Source organism: Drosophila persimilis, unplaced genomic scaffold (assembly GCF_003286085.1).
Source record: "Drosophila persimilis strain 14011-0111.01,24,50 unplaced genomic scaffold, DperRS2 tig00000208-arrow-arrow-pilon, whole genome shotgun sequence".
Lineage (NCBI taxonomy): Eukaryota > Metazoa > Arthropoda > Insecta > Diptera > Drosophilidae > Drosophila > Drosophila persimilis.
In genome coordinates this window covers 32,987-50,198 of record NW_020825304.1, presented here as the reverse complement: position 1 = coordinate 50,198, position 17,212 = coordinate 32,987, and the positions used below count along the sequence as shown (strand labels likewise).

Below are 17,212 nucleotides of genomic sequence, written 5' to 3'. Positions count from 1 at the left end.
GCGAGGGTTCACTGTTGGCGCACAGCAGCACCTTGGTTCCACGCCTCAGCAGCTCCCGGACGAAGGGCAGTATGCCGAGCACCACATCCACGCCGCTATTATCCACAAATACCACAGCGCACTTGTGCGGCTGCTGGTCGCTGCTGATTCGCAGGCGCTTTAGCCAATTGTCCAGATTATCCAGCAGCCAGGGCCGCTTCTCTATCCTGTCCAGAGCCGAGTGGAGGCCAAAGCTGCTGTCCTGTTCCAGTATGTTGGATATGGCCTGGGCGCCCCAGTCGAACATGTTGCCCGCAAGGACTCCCCGCACGAGCTCCGTCCATTTGTCATCCGGATTCTGAATGGCATCAATCTCCTCTAGCCGCAGCTTGAGCCGCGCCTTCGCCGAGGCATTCTCCAGCTGCTTTTGACTTCGCCACGGATCCGTGAAGCCAAAGCGCCTCAGCATCGTTCGTTCGTTCAGCTTGAGCAGCTCGCTGGTGCCCAGGATCACTCTGCCACTGTTGTTGGCTATATTGCTTTGATAGTCGTCCAATTGCTGGAGATAGGCTGTCTTGAACTGCTCCGCTCGCTCCTCGGCCGTCGAGTCCTCCGCTTGCGATTTGGCCGCTTGCTTGGCAAATTTGATAACCATATCGCGAAAGCAAGGAAACCAGTAGGCGGCCGCTTTGGCGTCTGTATTGAGGTCCAGGGTATCTGGATGATAGCTGGCCGCATCTGGCAGCAGGACGCAGCTGTGCATGGCTTCAACTGGTCGACACTTTTCGCTGCTGCTGGGCAAATGTTGGTGTGCTCAGGTGCGTAAGACGCCTGAAAATTAGCAAAATTTTAGCCCGCAATTTGTGTTTGTTTTTTTTGTGACGTGCGCACTATTTATTAATGCGCAGACAGAGTGACCATATATCTGGCGTTATTCTCCCCGACAGAACGAGACAGCAACAGATTACAGCAAGAAAATGAAACTTTCATATTTCACCTAATCTTTGAAAAATATTTCAATTTATATGTACCATTTTTCCGGCAATTGACGATTATAAGCTCTCCCAAACCCCAATTTAATTGAATTCGAGCTCAATAACGCGTTAGTGCCGTCAGTCAGCTGTAAGCGCAGCCAACTTCACCCCCCGACTGCAACCACTCACGGCTCTTTCCGGTTGGGATTTTGACAAATCAACAACACAACAGAAAAATGGTACGAAAAAAATTTAAATAAATACGCGTAATCCTCAATGGAAATGATACAAATGGACAATATATGACCTAAACGTGTTATTTACTGTCAGCTGGCAGTGGGATTTAGTGGCTGAGAGTGTTGAAAGTGCATTTAATTTGTTGTAATCATGTAACTAATTTGTATTATTTTCTATATGTACGAATAGGCCCAAGCGCACCAAGAAGGTTGGAATCGTAGGTAAATATGGTACCCGTTATGGTGCCTCCCTGCGTAAGATGGTCAAGAAGATGGAAATCACCCCAGCACAGCAAATACACTTGCTCGTTCTGCGGAAAGGTAAGAGATCCACGCAGATTACATTCCTCCTCATATGACTAATGTTGTGCTCTTTTGTAGGATTCCATGAAGCGCGCTGTTGTCGGCATCTGGTCCTGCAAACGCTGCAAGCGTACCGTTGCCGGTGGTGCCTGGGTGTACTCTACAACCGCTGCCGCGTCCGTGCGCTCCGCTGTCCGTCGTCTGCGTGAGACCAAGGAACAGTAAAAACATTGCTTTAATGCTCCATTGCTTATGCTAGTTCCAGTAGTTAACCCTGGAAGGATAATCCTTTTAGGGCTAATCGACCAACGCGATTTTCTTGTGGTTTGCGCCGCGCCGGTCAAGTGAAAAATAATAAAAATTGTTTTTACTTTTATCAGTAAGAAAAATGAAGTGATGTTTTGTCTGTTTTTTAACTGGAATTTCCGCCCCATGGCCCCCACCATAGTGTGCATTTGGAAGTGTATTATATTTAGCTGTAGACCTTTTCAGTGTTCTTGGATTGGAAAAAGTGCTTCTGGAAGTGGATATGTTCTATGGCAGAGGTATTTTAAGTTATCTTGGATGATGAAAAGCTATTGTATGGAATGTATGCAGCTATCATGCTTTATGGTTTCAATGGAAAGGTTCAGTTGTCTTCATCATCAATTACACTCAGCCGACAGTAGATACTGGTAGTCTTTGAGAGTAAGAGCAAGTTTATCTGCCACGGCTCCCGTCCCAATATGCATCTCAATTGGTTCAATAGCTAATCCTGAGCCGATGTCTTTATCGGATATCTGCCATAGTCACAGGAATGTTACACTTTCAAGAGCACTGTTTGGATGATTTTGATATGAATGGTATTCTTCAAGAGCATCTATAAGGTGGGAAATCAACTAAAGGGCTGTCGAAAAACTAATATGGTCCAGAGCTCATGAAATTCGAATACAATCACACAAATGGGCAATGAAACTTAAACTCAGAAAGATAAGGGAATGGAGGCACTGAAATCGAACTAATATCAAAGATTATACAATTCCAAGATGTTGCATGAAGGACCAAATAGCTGTTCTATGACGGGGTTTTCATTACGCCCCATAGCCAGAGGGCGTGCGTGTGGTTTCAATCCTCAAAAATTTAAATGGAATTTTCAATATCTTCGTAGTGTAGTCTTTAATATCTACCATATTCGCGATGGTAGAAAGAGTTTAAAAAGGAGAAAATTCCATTCGCTAACAGGAACAGCAGCAATCGATATAGTTCTACGATAAAAGAGGTTTCAAATAATTACAGGGCTGCGCCAAAAATAAATATCTGTGAATAAATAAATAAATAAATATCTAGAAAGATCAACGCTCATCCACATACATATATATATTATTATTATTATTATTATTATGCATTAACAATGCAGGTTCCTTTATAAAATTCAAACCAACAAAAGAATAAATTCAACGGCTTGTGGACTACCAAAAATATCCTCTGAATATAAGTAAATAAGACTCTCTTGTATTTATGGATTTTCTCTTAAATTTGTCATCATTTTTTTTATTTATAAAATTTAAAAAGTCTCTAAACAAACAAAAAATGTAATATTTAAAGGAAATTTCATAAAAATATTGGCTTACATTTCAGTTTTATGATTATCATTATCATTCCTATTAGGTTTTTCGATTTGTGTGTGGTTTTGAGAGATGTTACAATTGAGAAATGATTTGGCTAAACCATATAATTCAACAATTAAAACATATAGGCAGCTCTATTGTTTGCATAATATGCCATATATGATGGTTATAGATATATGGATACTAATAGGTTCTTGGTGGAAGGAGGGGTGTTTTCGACCTGCCTGTGTCTTGTGTTTCATAATTGGATTTGTTTTCCTGTTTGCTATGTTAAATGTTAAAAATTAAAATTGCACCGTCACCAGTTAAAAATAGTTACTATTTTCATTCATCATATGTATATATCGTTTCCTATAGCTATGGTCTCTGTTGATTTTGTTTAAAAATAAATTTAGCTAAAAAGTTTACTTGGCCTGTGTCTGTGTCTCGTCCCAAGGGTTCTGTTCTGTGGAATTTCCGTATACAAACATCTTTTTCATTGGAATACTTTTTTTTAAATATTTACACAATAGCTGACAGATTTCATTCATTGAGCAATTTTATGTTTTCTTGTTTTGTTTAGTTGAGAGCTATTGCTGATGGGTGTGGCCAAACTTTGGACTAAATCTAAATGTAATTTAGAACCTAGAGTCGAACTTAGAACTAAATGCAATTTATAGTACAGTTTTTGCTTGCTTCGCATATACGCATATACATACTATATAAATATTTTATTTAAATGTATATTTTTAATAGCTACTTTAATTTTATGTACAAATTTTCTTCTTATTTACTTTTCTTGTGGTTTATTTCTCATCTGAATTTTGTCATTTATAAATATTTGATTTTTTTTACACTGTATTTATGATATGCGTGCAATTTTTAAGAGATTTTCTTTTTAGTTTTGTTTTGCCATTTCTTGTATAATGATTATGGGGGTTAAGAAGCATTTTTCTTGTATGATATGAAGAGCGCATCGTTTTGGTACAAAGCAACAGATTTTTCCTTTGATATACATATAATATATTGCCTAAAAGTAGAATAGGGACAGGGGCCGGGGACACAGGGCATGAAAACAGATGTGTCCCTTTCATATAAATTCTATCTAGGAATGTTGGGGGAGGGCTGGGGAGTGCTGTTGTTTCATCGTATTATTAATTAAATATTGATTATATGTTTCTGCTATGACACACTTGTGGCAATTGCTCTTGGCCTTGCATTCGCTTTAAATCATATTCTGTGAAGCACAAAATGTCATTTAAATGCCAATTTATTGGTACTTGGTCGAAGCTAATGTAAATTTACAATTACCATATACATATACATATATATATATATATAGATCTATATAAATCGTAGAACTGCCTGCCTACACACAGATGCATACATATATCTAAATTGTAGTACTGACTCTCACGCATACACTCGGGAAGACATCCTGCCGCAAAGGACAAACACATTCACTCACACATAGAGATAGAGAGAGAGAGAGAAAACTTAGATCAGAAGTAAACTTAAAGCTACATAAATGTCAATAAACAAAGCCAGCAAAAATCAACACAATTGGAAGTTCTCAGTATAGTTAGTAGGATCCGTTTAGTTTAGTTTTGTTGTTGTTAGTTAATTGGATGTTGCGAGGGTTGCTAGTGTGCCTGCCACTTGAACTTGGACTCCATCAGCCACTGCTGGCCCTTGCCATAGCTGCAGGGCCGCAACAGCGGCGTATTGGCATCATCTCTGTTGGCACGCTGTAAGCACTGGCCCGTATTCGTGTGACGTATCCACTTCTCCTGTAAACCAAATACATCTTAAGTATCACAGATAAAAGATTATGATGTATATTTATGACAAACCTCCGCATCGTAGACCCACTCCTGATTGCCACCCATATTGTGGCAACGCACCATATTGACCGGGCCATTGGAGCTGGCCGCATCGAGGCACAGATCATCGGACATGATCTGCTGTCGCTTGGTGTAGGCAAACACCTGATTGCCGCCCAAGCCATGGCAATAGCTAATGCCAACCTTTTCATTATACTTCCTGCCCATGGTATCCAGACAGGTTTCCGTTTCCGCATTGCGTATCTAAAGGGTAAAAGATTTGAGTATGAATTAAAATATGTATTACAAAATAAATAAACATACCTCGCCCAGATAGTAATAATCCAAGGGCATTAAACTCTCTGGATAAACATTCTCCAAATACCAGCGGAAACTTTTGCACTTGAGACGATCACGCAGATCCTTGCGATCGCTAACATCTCCCGCCGAAGCTTTGCGAGCACCTAAAGTTCCAGCAGAACAAAAGGAGAGAGAGATATAAGGAGATCAGTAAGGATACTCGAGTACTTGTCGCAACAACATCAATGTAAGTGTGGGTTGTGTTTGTGTTAGGATATACATGCGTGTTTAATATTTTAAAAGCAATTTCGAATAATAAATACAAAAGAATTTGTGCGGGTGCTGAAGGAAAGTACTATCAGAGTATTCACAACCGCAGAGATTCTTTACGATTTCCACGTTAGTACATTTAAAGCAAGCAAAGGATGCTATCTACATACATACATATATTATCCACAAAAATTACAAGGCTTAGAGCCGCAAGATATATACAATTTTCTCTTTCATACCCCAACAAAATGTTATTATAATACACAAAAATTAGTGGAGTACAGATAATATTTAAGCATAGAAACCCGTAACCAAGATTCAAATTTTAACTGGCTTTCAAGTAATTACTTTTTAGTTTTATTGAGTAACCCTAATAAAGAAAAACATAAAAACAAGGACAAATAAAAATGGCGGGGCTATTGATTCACATGTTTGGAATAAACCATAATCCAAATACCTTTCCGTGAATACCCCTGATGTGGAAAATGCAAAGACAAAACAGTGGTGGGGAGGGGGGAACAAAGAGAACAGGCGTCGGGTGTGCGGTGGGGGAGTGGAGAGGAACTCAAGAATTATAATAGGACAGACACACAACAAAAAATATTTGCACAACGAAAAAAATACATATTTAAAAGGTGAATCGATAAAACTATTTGGTGGTTGATTGATTGGTGGATTGATTGCTTTTCGGTGGTTTGGATTTTGTTGTCACGGCCATGCCATAAATCATAAATATTGAGATATAGTAGATATATAGACAATTGCGTAATGCAGGGCGTGCGGCTTGCACTATGTATTTGTATGTATAGGGTGGATATACGGAACAAAACACTATTTAAGAGACAGACAATAGAGAAATAGAGAAATTGAACGTGAGAGAATGAGAGACAGAAAGTGAAGGAAGCATTCCGTTTGGTTTTGATTTGGTTTTTGTATTGTTTTTGGTTTTGGTTTTGTTTTGTTTTTTATTTGTTAACCTGGATAAAAACTGTAGTAGAACTCTTTCCAGTCGTCCAGCCAAACCTCAACCAGACGCGCATTATTGTGATTCACAATCTCCGTGGTGCCGCCTGGGAAGGTATACGGCGTTGACTTGCGAAAGACATGACCCACACGGGAGCAGGGCGCTATCTCGAGGACACCGCCACACATCCAAACCTGAGGGCGGAGGCGGAGGCGAAGGCGGTTTTTGTGGTTTCATATTTTGATTTTTTTTTTTGTTGATTGTGTGTGGTATTTTTTTTTTTCATAAGAGTTTTGTGTGTGTTTGACAATCGAGCATTACAATCGAGCATTTTTGGCAAAAGAAATTGGACGAGAAAGATATACACAAATATATATAGAAAAGCTGTTTTGTTAATATATAGAGTTATATAATAGCCAAGCGCAAGTTTGTGGCGAGTTCCTGCTGTTGTTTTAGCCTAAAACCCCCCTCAGAGGTAAGGGACATCGAGAAGGAGAGACAGAGAAAGAGCGACCTCTAAAAGTTAAGGGAGTTTTTGGTGGGGATTGTGGATTGTAAGCACTAGCAAATATGGAAAACGAGTAAGGATTCTAAAACTAACGAGTAGCTAAAACACATTGATTGAACCTCTTTGGAGGACACAATACAGTGTCTAAATAAGGGATATTTCCGCTTAAGAATGCTGCTTAAAGGACTACCAGTGTATTTTCTGAAGAAGTAGTGAGTTTAGATCTAACGAGTAGCTACAAAAACATTGAATGCTTTGAGCAGGATATGGGAAAGTTTTTTGCAGAAGCAGTATTGCATATTTTGAAGAAGTAACGAAATACGATTGACAATTTCGAGTTTACAAAATCGCTAGTATGGTTCCGCATTACTTTTAGTTAGTAAAGGTAAGGCCTACACAAATTTAACTCTCAAGAAAACTGTATATAACTGTATAACGAGTACGAGTACAGGGATTATAAAACGAGAGGCGGTAACGAGTAACTGTAGTATATCTAGAGTTTTTCCACACAATGTAACGAGTCCCCATAAGTGCTTATCAAAACCACACCCAAACCCATTGAGACACAACCAGGGGACACAAAGGTTATTCCCAACAAAAGAAAACTATGATCAAATTAAATATTAGTTACAACTAAAAATAAAAAAGAACTAATTATTAAAATTAATTACCAATCGTTCTGATACTTAAAGCATAATTAATAAGCAACAAGTTATATGTATGTATGTAAGTTATTTTTAGCTTAGGATCTCAAATCGTTATTACACAACTTTCTGGTTATAAGAGAGTACTTGGATACCTATATTTAATGTTTAGTAGTGGATTCTTTGATGAACGGACATGAGAGGGCGAGAGAGAGAGATGAGCATGAGCACAAAAAGAATCTTAAGAAACTGAGCAAAATCCAGTAGAATATCGATTAGAATTGCGATCAAACAAATTATATAATGGAAAAAGTTCTGAGTTAGGGATATGCCAGTGCGAAATACTTGAAGTGGAAGCGATGATTGGTCGTACTGTCATCGTTTTCGGGGTAAAGGAAGCCGTCCGATTTATACATTATATATGTTTGGATAGCTAGGAATTATTCATAGTTATTTATAGGTAGGGTAGGTATATGTTGTATGCTATATATTAGGTAGGTAGGTAGGTAGGTAGGTGGTTACACAAAAATCTTTAGCTATTTAGATTAGTTTAATAACTTGATGCTTTCGTTTATGCTCCGAACAAAACATGTCAGTTTTTGATTTAATGTTTAGGTTTTGGTTAGTGTTTTAGTTGAGGACCTTTTTGAGTGTTTTTTTTCTGTTTGTTTTTAGCGAATTAAAACCAATTACGAATATATAACGAGTAATTCTTAAAGTTAGGAGTTAGATGCACGCAATATAAAATCGATTTGGTGGTTTTGGAAATGTTATTTGATTGTTTTGTTTGTTGGTTTTTTTTTTTTTGTTTTTTAATTTTTTTGATTGTTGTTTTTTGCGAACCTGTGCTCATTGCATAATAGAAATCACGCCACTCGTCCAGCCACACCTCGGCCACACGGGCCGCATTATGGAGCACGATTTTGGCCACGCCGCCGGGGAAGGTGTACGGCGATTTGTCACGGAACACGTGACCCACATGGGAGCAGGGTATTATTTCTAAAATGCCTCCGCATTGCCATATCTGAGGGTTATCATTGGATGTTATGTTTTTTTCTTGTTTGGTGTGTGTACGTTTTATGATTATAAAAAAGTTTTTGTTTCAATTTACGTTAAAATTTTAAGACTTAAAAAAAAAAATGATAAAAATAAAATAAAATAAAAATGAATTCTTAGACTTATGGAAGGACTCTTTCTGGCCTAAAGAAAACGAAAATCATGAACGAAAACAAAAGAAGGAAAAACTATTGCGAATATTTCATGTGACTTTGCCTTACACGGAACGACATTTCCAGATTCTCGCCACCCCAAATGTCCATGCCCTCGTCGTAGGAGCCAATCTCGTAGAAGTAGTCCTTATCGATGGAGAACAGACCACCGGCCATCGTGGGGGTACGCAAAGGAGCAGTTCTGTCGTTATTCCGACGCGACATCTCACGGGAGGGCACTCGATACCTGGGATGATAAAGGGGAAGTTATAGTATTGGATTAACAGATCAATATTCGTAATATCCAAACCATCTAAAGTTCAGCTTCCAGTTGAAGCCACCCCACGTCGAGTCCGATGCTGTGATGTACTCGAATGTCTCGTCCGAGATGACATCAATGATGGGGCACACAACCGTTCGACGATTCTGTACGATGCGCGCCAGCAGCGGCTCCAGCCAGCCCTCCGTGCACTCACAATGGGCGTCCAGGAAGGTGATTACGTCACCGCTCACATGCTCCGCGCCCAGCAGTCGAGCACGTATCAGACCCGAACGTTTCTCTGTGCGCAGCACAAAGGTTCGTACCGGCAGCTTGGCTACATAGTCCTCTAGCTGTTTGCCCAGGAAATCTGAGATGAAAAATGTAATTATTTATGGATTCTACAGAGCAAAGAATACCCTTGTTGCACTAGGGCAGGGTATGATGGTGTGGCATTGATTCACTGGACAAATTTCGGCTTTATTTATCATCAATTTATCAACCCAGTGGCAGCCATTATCATCAGCGAAGGCTAAAGGAAACGCCATCGTACCCCTTTCACTGGCATCATCCACCAGAATGATTTCCTTGAGCAGGGCCCGCGGCGAACGATTGATGACACTCCAGACTGTTCGTAAAAGCGTCGTCCAGGCTTCGTTGTGGAATACTATCACAATTGACGTGGTGGGCAGCTTGGAGGCATAGTGCTTTCGACGACACCTAAGGGGAAAATATTAAATTTTGGATTAGTTTTCGCAGGTAGATGATTAAGGACTCACCCCTCGTGCCGGACATCGGTTAGGGAACGATTCAAGGAGATCATGTCACTGGCCAACAGATTGAATTGATTCTCCTTGAACTTCTCCTTCATGAGATCCTTCATATCCGCGGGTATCTTCACGGGTTTACCCATCTCGCCGGGCTTGCCCTTGGCCTCCTCAACGGTGGGCGCTAGGAACCATTTCTTCAGTGACACGCTGGGATATGTCATGGATATGCCACCGGGTGCAAAGCCCTGACCCATAATCAAGGCGCTGCCCGAGTCACCATCCAAGGATTTTTCCGTATTAATTTCGTTGTCGTCCACCAGTTGATTATCGTCCACCAGTGGCTCGGCATTGGGTAGCTACAAAAACGAAATGAAAGGCAATTAAATATCTGAAAAGTGTAAATCTCTATAGGCTATTGGTAGTACCTCTACATCGAACTCCCCGGAACGCTTGCAACGCCATCCGTCCTTGCCAATGCAGTCCGAATAGCGGGTGATTAGCACAAAATCAAAGATCACCCACACCAAAGAGGTGAGCAGTACAATCCGGCAGGTATTGGAGCGCATCCGTCCACGCATTTTCGTGTGAAGCTCGAGAAGGTCATGTTTGCTGTTTGTTTGTTTTTTTCTTCTTTTCTTTTCTGTTAACTATCGTTAAGGGGCTTTCGGTTTGTTAGCCGTTGATTGGTTTGTATTTCTGATGATGTGGTGGTCTGGTTTTGCTTTCTTTTTTATTCCTCACAGAACATGTTGTTTAAATCCTGATTCTAGTAGCTCTGTTTGTCGATATGTTGATTAATGGTTGCCTTATGTTTTAAAAAAATGTTGTTTCTGTTGCGATTTATGTTTCTGTTTCATTCGGTTGTATCAGACTTTTATCGCTCCCTCAAGCGTGAAATTTGTTTTTAGTTTAAAATTGTTGTTTATTGGCACATATGGGAGCACTTCTCATCTTTCTCTGTCGTCGTCGTTGGTCTGTGTGTTGCCTTCTCTCATGGCTTCTCGCCATCAAGGGGTGTTATGCTCCTCTCACAATTCACGATCGCTAATCCATTGAGGCGACATCCAGGTCCAGTATCGCCTCGGCCAGCTCTCAGGCCCGGACCAACAGTCTCCAACAGCCGTCTATCGTTCCTCAATTCACGCTCTCTCTCTCTCTCCAAAGACCTTGGGCTATTATTTAACTGCAAAGAAAGCCAAACGATACAAAAACTATGATAAATCACATCGAGATAATGAGAAAATGAAAGTTATGAGATTTCATATTTTCAGCCATGGTTCCATAACAATATAATCTCTTTTTTTTTTGTGGCTCGATAATCAGATAAATAATCCACAATTTATTATTGTTTTTATGTGTATTTCAATTGTGATTTGCTTTTGGCAAAAAGTCACGAATCATTCTCTCGAGACTAAATAATTAATTGGCAAATAAATGTGTGTAGTTTCATCCCCTCCTCCCACCCCACACACCGGGTACACCCGCCAACATTGGTTCGCCCTCTATAATTTCGTTGGTTTAACAGTGGAACGTATTTGATTACATTAACAGATCAAGCTAATGTTAATTTGTGGAGCGTATGCACTGCCTGACATTTCTTTACATTACTTCAATTAACATAGAACTGTTAATGGATATTTTTAACCTTTTATTAATCGGTCGTATGACATCAGGCTTCATTTGGAAGCTGACGTGCAATGTCTGCCACCATCAAGTGGCCAAAACGAAACCCAAGTCAAAACTTTTTACGCGAGGAGCCCAGGCAGAACCGGCACCGAGCGTAACACGCGAATCGTATAACAAACATCGTACCGATCGCTTACATGCAAGATAGACAGGTGTTAGACCAATAATTGAAGAAAATTAAAAAATAATTCAAATATCTAAGCATGCATCTAAAATGAAAATATATCTACGAATTACGAGAAAAATATGTTAGTTTTAGAGGGGTTTAGAGGGGTTACAGAATATTATTTTTATGGGTAAAAGGCTTATACAAAGAATAATTTGATTTCCCAACAGTACTCTGGGCAGTTTCATTACATTTGTGTAATTAGCAGAGGCTTAACAGCTTAATCATGTTAATAAGCGGTGCCCTTTACACGCTTGACAGAGCCTTAACATGAACATGTTAATTGTCGTGTGCCTTAAAGAGCGAGGGAGTACTTAACAGTGCATTAACATGTCAATCGTGGGAGATAACAATAGGAGCAAGAATATTTCTTTGTCAGGGTAATACATACAATATAGTAATAATCTGATCCTTGGTGGTTTCTTTTCTCAATCACAAATACAAATTTGTACACTATTTATCTACTATATAAAAATTCTTAATTTCCTATAAATTTCTCGTGGCCTTCCCATTGCTAGACCAAGAAATTCTCAACTATTTGCCAATCTATTAGGATAACAATAATAGATTTGGGGACTGCCTAATGCATCCATTTAAAATCTCATTTCAACCTCGAACGAAGAGAGAACATCTGTATGTCTTTTTTTTTGTCGCATATTTGTTCAATCTCTTTTTTCAAAGCAGCAACAAAACGATTTGTTCTATTCATTTCCCCCCATACAACAAATATTGAATAAAATTCTATGGAAAAAGTCAATTTGTCTGAAGAAAGCAAATATAATACATGCAGAATACAAAAGATACAAACATCTCAATTATTTTCATTTGCATTGATACTTTTTGTTATTCCATATAAGAATCAAGCCCCACAAGCCCCTCTTTATATGGGACACACACACACGCACACGCACACACGCACACATTTCCCATGCAAATGGCACACATCTGCATCGATAAATCGAATCAAAGCTTCAATTTCAATATTTCTTTTCCGGCTTTAGGATTCGTTGGGGGCTCTGGCTTCCCGGCTCTGTTGCTGGATCTCTGACTTCGGCTATGGCTCTGGCTCCCACCGCAAATATCTCTGAATCTCGTGTCTGCACACCCAAATGCCAACGGCATCAAAAGGAGGAAGAAAAACAGTATTTCAAATGCCGTTTTGGCCAAAAAATTCCATTGACAAAGGTCATAGTCACACAAGGCAGCAGTCAGGCGCAAACCGAGTCAGAAGCAACAGCAGCACAAGAGGGCAACAGCAACAGCAACAGCAGAGGCCGCAGCAGAGACGAGGTGGCATCAAGCAGACGACAAACAGACAAACAACAAGCCAAACGAGAGCTGCTGCTGCTGCCGCCGCTGCTGTCGAGAGTGCGAGAGCTACAGAAAAAGCGCAACAACTCTTAACGGTATTTTGCCAGGGCTTTTCAGCTGGCTTTCTTTGCATGCCCTGGAGGCGGGAGGGTAGACACAGATTTACAAGACGTTTGTAACCCAGAGAAAGAATCGTATAGAATCAAATACCTGCCTCGCTGTGCAAAATTTCCCATAAGCCAATGGACATTTGTTCAAAAACTCTCTAGCCCGATTTACCACTGAGATCAATGAATATTTTTGTTTTATAAATCTCGTGGATTACCACAGGCAAGTATTCTTCGATCCAACTGTCCATATCAGCGCTGGGCACGGTCTTGGTCTATTTTGTTTTTGCACTCTCGGCCTCAAAAACACGTTTGTTTTGTCAGCGGGTATCTGGTCAGGGTATGTCTGATCTACGAAATCTCTTCAAAAATCCCCTCCCTAGGGTATCCAAACCCCGACTCAGAAAAAGCCCTGCTTCGAACACTATTTTTGCCTTTTTTTCTTTTCTGTTGGCGCTCACATAACGTGCATTTGAATCATTCATAAGGCATGCGACGTCGTCGTTGAGCTTCGCTCTTGCCAAACTAGACAAGAGTCGAGTCGAGTCGAGTCGAGTCGTCTCCGGGAGTCTGAAAAAAACCCGTTTCCCACCATCACGTTGCACGCACACTTGTATGTAGCACCAGGCACAGATCCGGGAGGGGGCAGAGGCAGGGCAAGGGGCAAGTCAAGGCAAGGCCGTAGGGGATAAGGAGGCTCTAGAGTGAACACTCTGTTAAAATATGCAATTGCATGTACGAGAGGAGACCCCACACACCACAGAGACCCCAAAGTGGGGAGAAGAGAACTTCAGCTGCTGCTGCTGCTGCTGCACACAGGAGTGGCCCATCGTCGGGAATCATCAATAATAAATTTAAAAAAAGCGGCAAATGAAAATAACACAAAAAGGAAATTCCAGTTCTTTTTTATAATTACAATTTTACAGGGAAGCTTTTTCGTAAGCGGTGTAGTCACACGGTTAAAACTGTACTCAAAAAACAACAAGAAAAAACATTCAAATTGAATCCCATTTTCAATGGCCCGATCTGCGAGTGCATTTAAATTTATTAATAATTCAAAATGTACTCGTGTTTCAATGAAATCACTTAAAAACAGGAACCAGATGATACCGTAAAAATGTTTATATATTTGTGAGTGAATACGTGACTGAAATTTGGAAGAAAGACTTTTATGAATATTAATTTTAATTAAATAAAATTTCCACCCGTATCATAATGCAGTGACAGCTCTTTTTGCGAACTTTGTATTTGTTTTATATATAGGATTCGAAATGCATGTATAGAACAAAGAATTTTATACATAAATTTACATACATTTGTGTTTAAATCAAAATGAATTCTATTCGCAAAAGGGGTATTTAATTTAAATTATAATTTTAATTGAGTTTCATTTAAAATGTTCTATGAAAACATCTTTATTTAAGAAGAAATATGAAAACTATTTAAGTAAATATGTATATTTACTTGGCAATATTTCTTTCAAAACCTACCCACGATTACGTATGGGTACGATTAAACGCCTCACGCGTCATGCCGCAGCACCCCTCGGTCTCAGTTTCTTCCTGGGTTGACCGATGGGCAGTCCTAATACGTACAGCCTTTTTTCAAAGGGTATTTCAAAACCCCCATATGAAGAAATCCAACCATAAAACAACATATTCATTAAATATGTTCTTTAAATTTGATTTGCTTTTATCTTGTGTTGTTTTATTCGAATTAATCAAATTGTAACAGCTCTGCTTTCACACGCTTGTTTTGGGCTCCTGACATTTATTTTCATTTGCAGAACGAAAACGTATGTACATTTTTTATGCGATAGACAATTCAATTACAATTATGTCAAATGAATACATTTACAATTTGTGGGTGTGTGTGTGTGTGTTTTGTGTGTGTTCAGCTTGAAAATCATAATTGGCATCTGGGTAAAATGTTGAAATGCAATTATCCACACAGACAGGCACAGCGAGAGAGAGAGAGAGAGAGTGAGAAAGGGGGAGTGGGTGGAGCACCAGTCATGCTTTGTGAACTGCTAATTGACAGGTAATCAGGTTTGCCCGATGAACAAAAAATAACAAACAACATCGTTTTCAGGTGGGATAACAAGTAGAGCGAAAATTAGAAGCGCCAGTGCCAGGTGCCGAGTGCCAGAAAGAGAGTGAAAAAAGAGTGAAATTTGCCCTCTTTTCAACTCCAAAATCAATGTTAGTTTTTTTGGAGCTTGAGAATTTTCATTTTTTATTCCTATGCAAATTCAATTACAATGAAATTCGCATGACTTCCCATACCTATTTATCATTGAAAACTGTTGACTCCACTTAAACAAAATGAGCAGGCATTTGTACTGTTTTACTCCGAAAGCACTTTCGATTCAATAGTTTTTTTTTTCGTATAGTATATATTTGCCATAAGTACTCTACAAATTATACTTTTTCTCTCTTAATTGATGCGAATTTCCACTGTAAATTTTACTATTTCACACTATAAATCACTTCCGAATTTAGCTGGAAATTAGAACCAACCCTATAGCTCCCATAATTATTGTTAGATTTTCTATTCAATATTCGAATTCAGAAAATAATCTTTCCCATTCTCAAATGATCTTTAGCTTGGAATAAATAAAATAAAATTGAGTCTATAAAATACAAAAAGAATTATTCACTGTTTCATAGTAAAACTCCCATAACGATTCAAATTAAATACAATTTTGTAATACATTATCGACAAAAAAAAAACGTTCAGATTGGTAAGTATTATTCCTCTAAGTATTATTTATACCATTAGTATTAATTTATAATTAGTTTTACTTTATACTCCATAATAATTGTGTTCTTTTTTACTTAAGAGTTGCATTCGCCAAAGCAAACTCTAATTCAACCACAATAAAAACTCTTCGTCTTGGAAACGCATCAAAGATTTTCATAATAAAATTCTCATAAAAATTAATCATTGTTAACCGTTCTCTTGTCAATAAACAACTACATTAAACTATTATCAGATAACCATATTTATTAAATCTACATTAGCACTTAATTATAATTCAATTTAAAAGCAATTGTAGCAACAGCAGGCCGCGGCTGTCGGCGCGCACTCAAGAGGAAGACCAAGAAAGGAACAGAAACAGCAAAACAGAAGCAAAACAACAGTTACAGGCAGGGCAACAAATGTAAGCATCATGAAAGAAAGACTCGGTCAGGGAGAGAGAGAGGGAGAGCGCGCGGGAGAGTGTTCGGGCGGCACAGTGTTCGGAAATTGATATGAAACGAAAATTAAGACATTCTACTGCCTAAGGATTTGCCATAGGAAAATGAATCAAGGCTGATTAAGCTTTGGTTTCCATTCCATGAAGCACAATTCTCTTCCGACAATGATCTAAATCAAAGAGGCATTATTTGTGATGGATATATGTATTTATATACCTAATTTATAAGATCGGTAAGTAATTGGCATTCAAAAAGATCTTAGAAATGTCTCATTTCATAATTCATTGCCCGTTTTCAGCCCACTGTTTCGGTCGCAGCGGCGACGACAACAAAATTGATGATTTATGTATGACAATCGGCTTCAATTGTAGAACGGGACGGCGCTGCCGGCATCGCTGAACTTGAACGTTGATTTCTCTCTCTGTTTCTCTCGCTCTTTCGCCCGATGGTGGGTGGGCCGCTGTTGTGTCGATAAGCATTTGTTCGGTTCGTGTTTGTTCGTTAGTTCGCACTTGTGCCTTCAAGTTTTTGCTTTATGGCCCCCGTTACTGCATTGCGCCAGCAAAAAAAATGTTTTTAATTTAATTTTCTAGAATTTTTAATTAAAATAGAGAGCGCTGCGCGGACACACACACACGCACACACACACGCACACACGCACGCACAACTATCTGCAGCACGTAGCAGCGTAACCATTCAAAAACTGTCAAACTGCCATAAAAATAGTTCAATTTTCTCTTGCACTCCCCCCCTACCCTACCCCCTCAAGCCACTCAATCTATCTACCTTTTTTTTCCGCTGGTTTCTATCGTCGGGAAGCGGAAGCTAACATTTTTTACAAGAGGTAAGGAGCATGGGATGGCAATGGCACTCTGAAAGCTTTTTAAGCTTTCCTGTTTATTGCTACTGATAACGTAG

At 39.3% G+C, this 17,212-nt stretch overlaps 1 protein-coding gene and 2 pseudogenes across 1 annotated transcript in view; 1 reads left to right on the top strand and 2 right to left on the bottom strand.

Moving 5' to 3' along the window:
* Positions 1-4: 4 nt before the first annotated feature.
* On the bottom strand, positions 5-743 carry LOC6589831 (annotated as a pseudogene).
* Positions 744-1,377: 634 nt separating this feature from the next.
* On the top strand, positions 1,378-1,795 carry LOC113565911 (annotated as a pseudogene).
* Positions 1,796-4,648: 2,853 nt separating this feature from the next.
* LOC6589852 (polypeptide N-acetylgalactosaminyltransferase 5) overlaps positions 4,649-17,212 on the bottom strand; it is a 35,176-nt gene continuing 22,612 nt past the window's right edge. The window contains 10 exon segments of the mRNA XM_002014676.2: positions 4,649-4,868; positions 4,932-5,165; positions 5,226-5,365; positions 8,431-8,611; positions 8,865-9,042; positions 9,106-9,424; positions 9,608-9,774; positions 9,834-10,180; positions 10,250-10,407; positions 10,410-11,007. Of these exon segments, the coding sequence (XP_002014712.2) occupies positions 4,722-4,868; positions 4,932-5,165; positions 5,226-5,365; positions 8,431-8,611; positions 8,865-9,042; positions 9,106-9,424; positions 9,608-9,774; positions 9,834-10,180; positions 10,250-10,407; positions 10,410-10,428 (1,890 nt within the window). The 5' untranslated portion in view covers positions 10,429-11,007 and the 3' untranslated portion in view covers positions 4,649-4,721.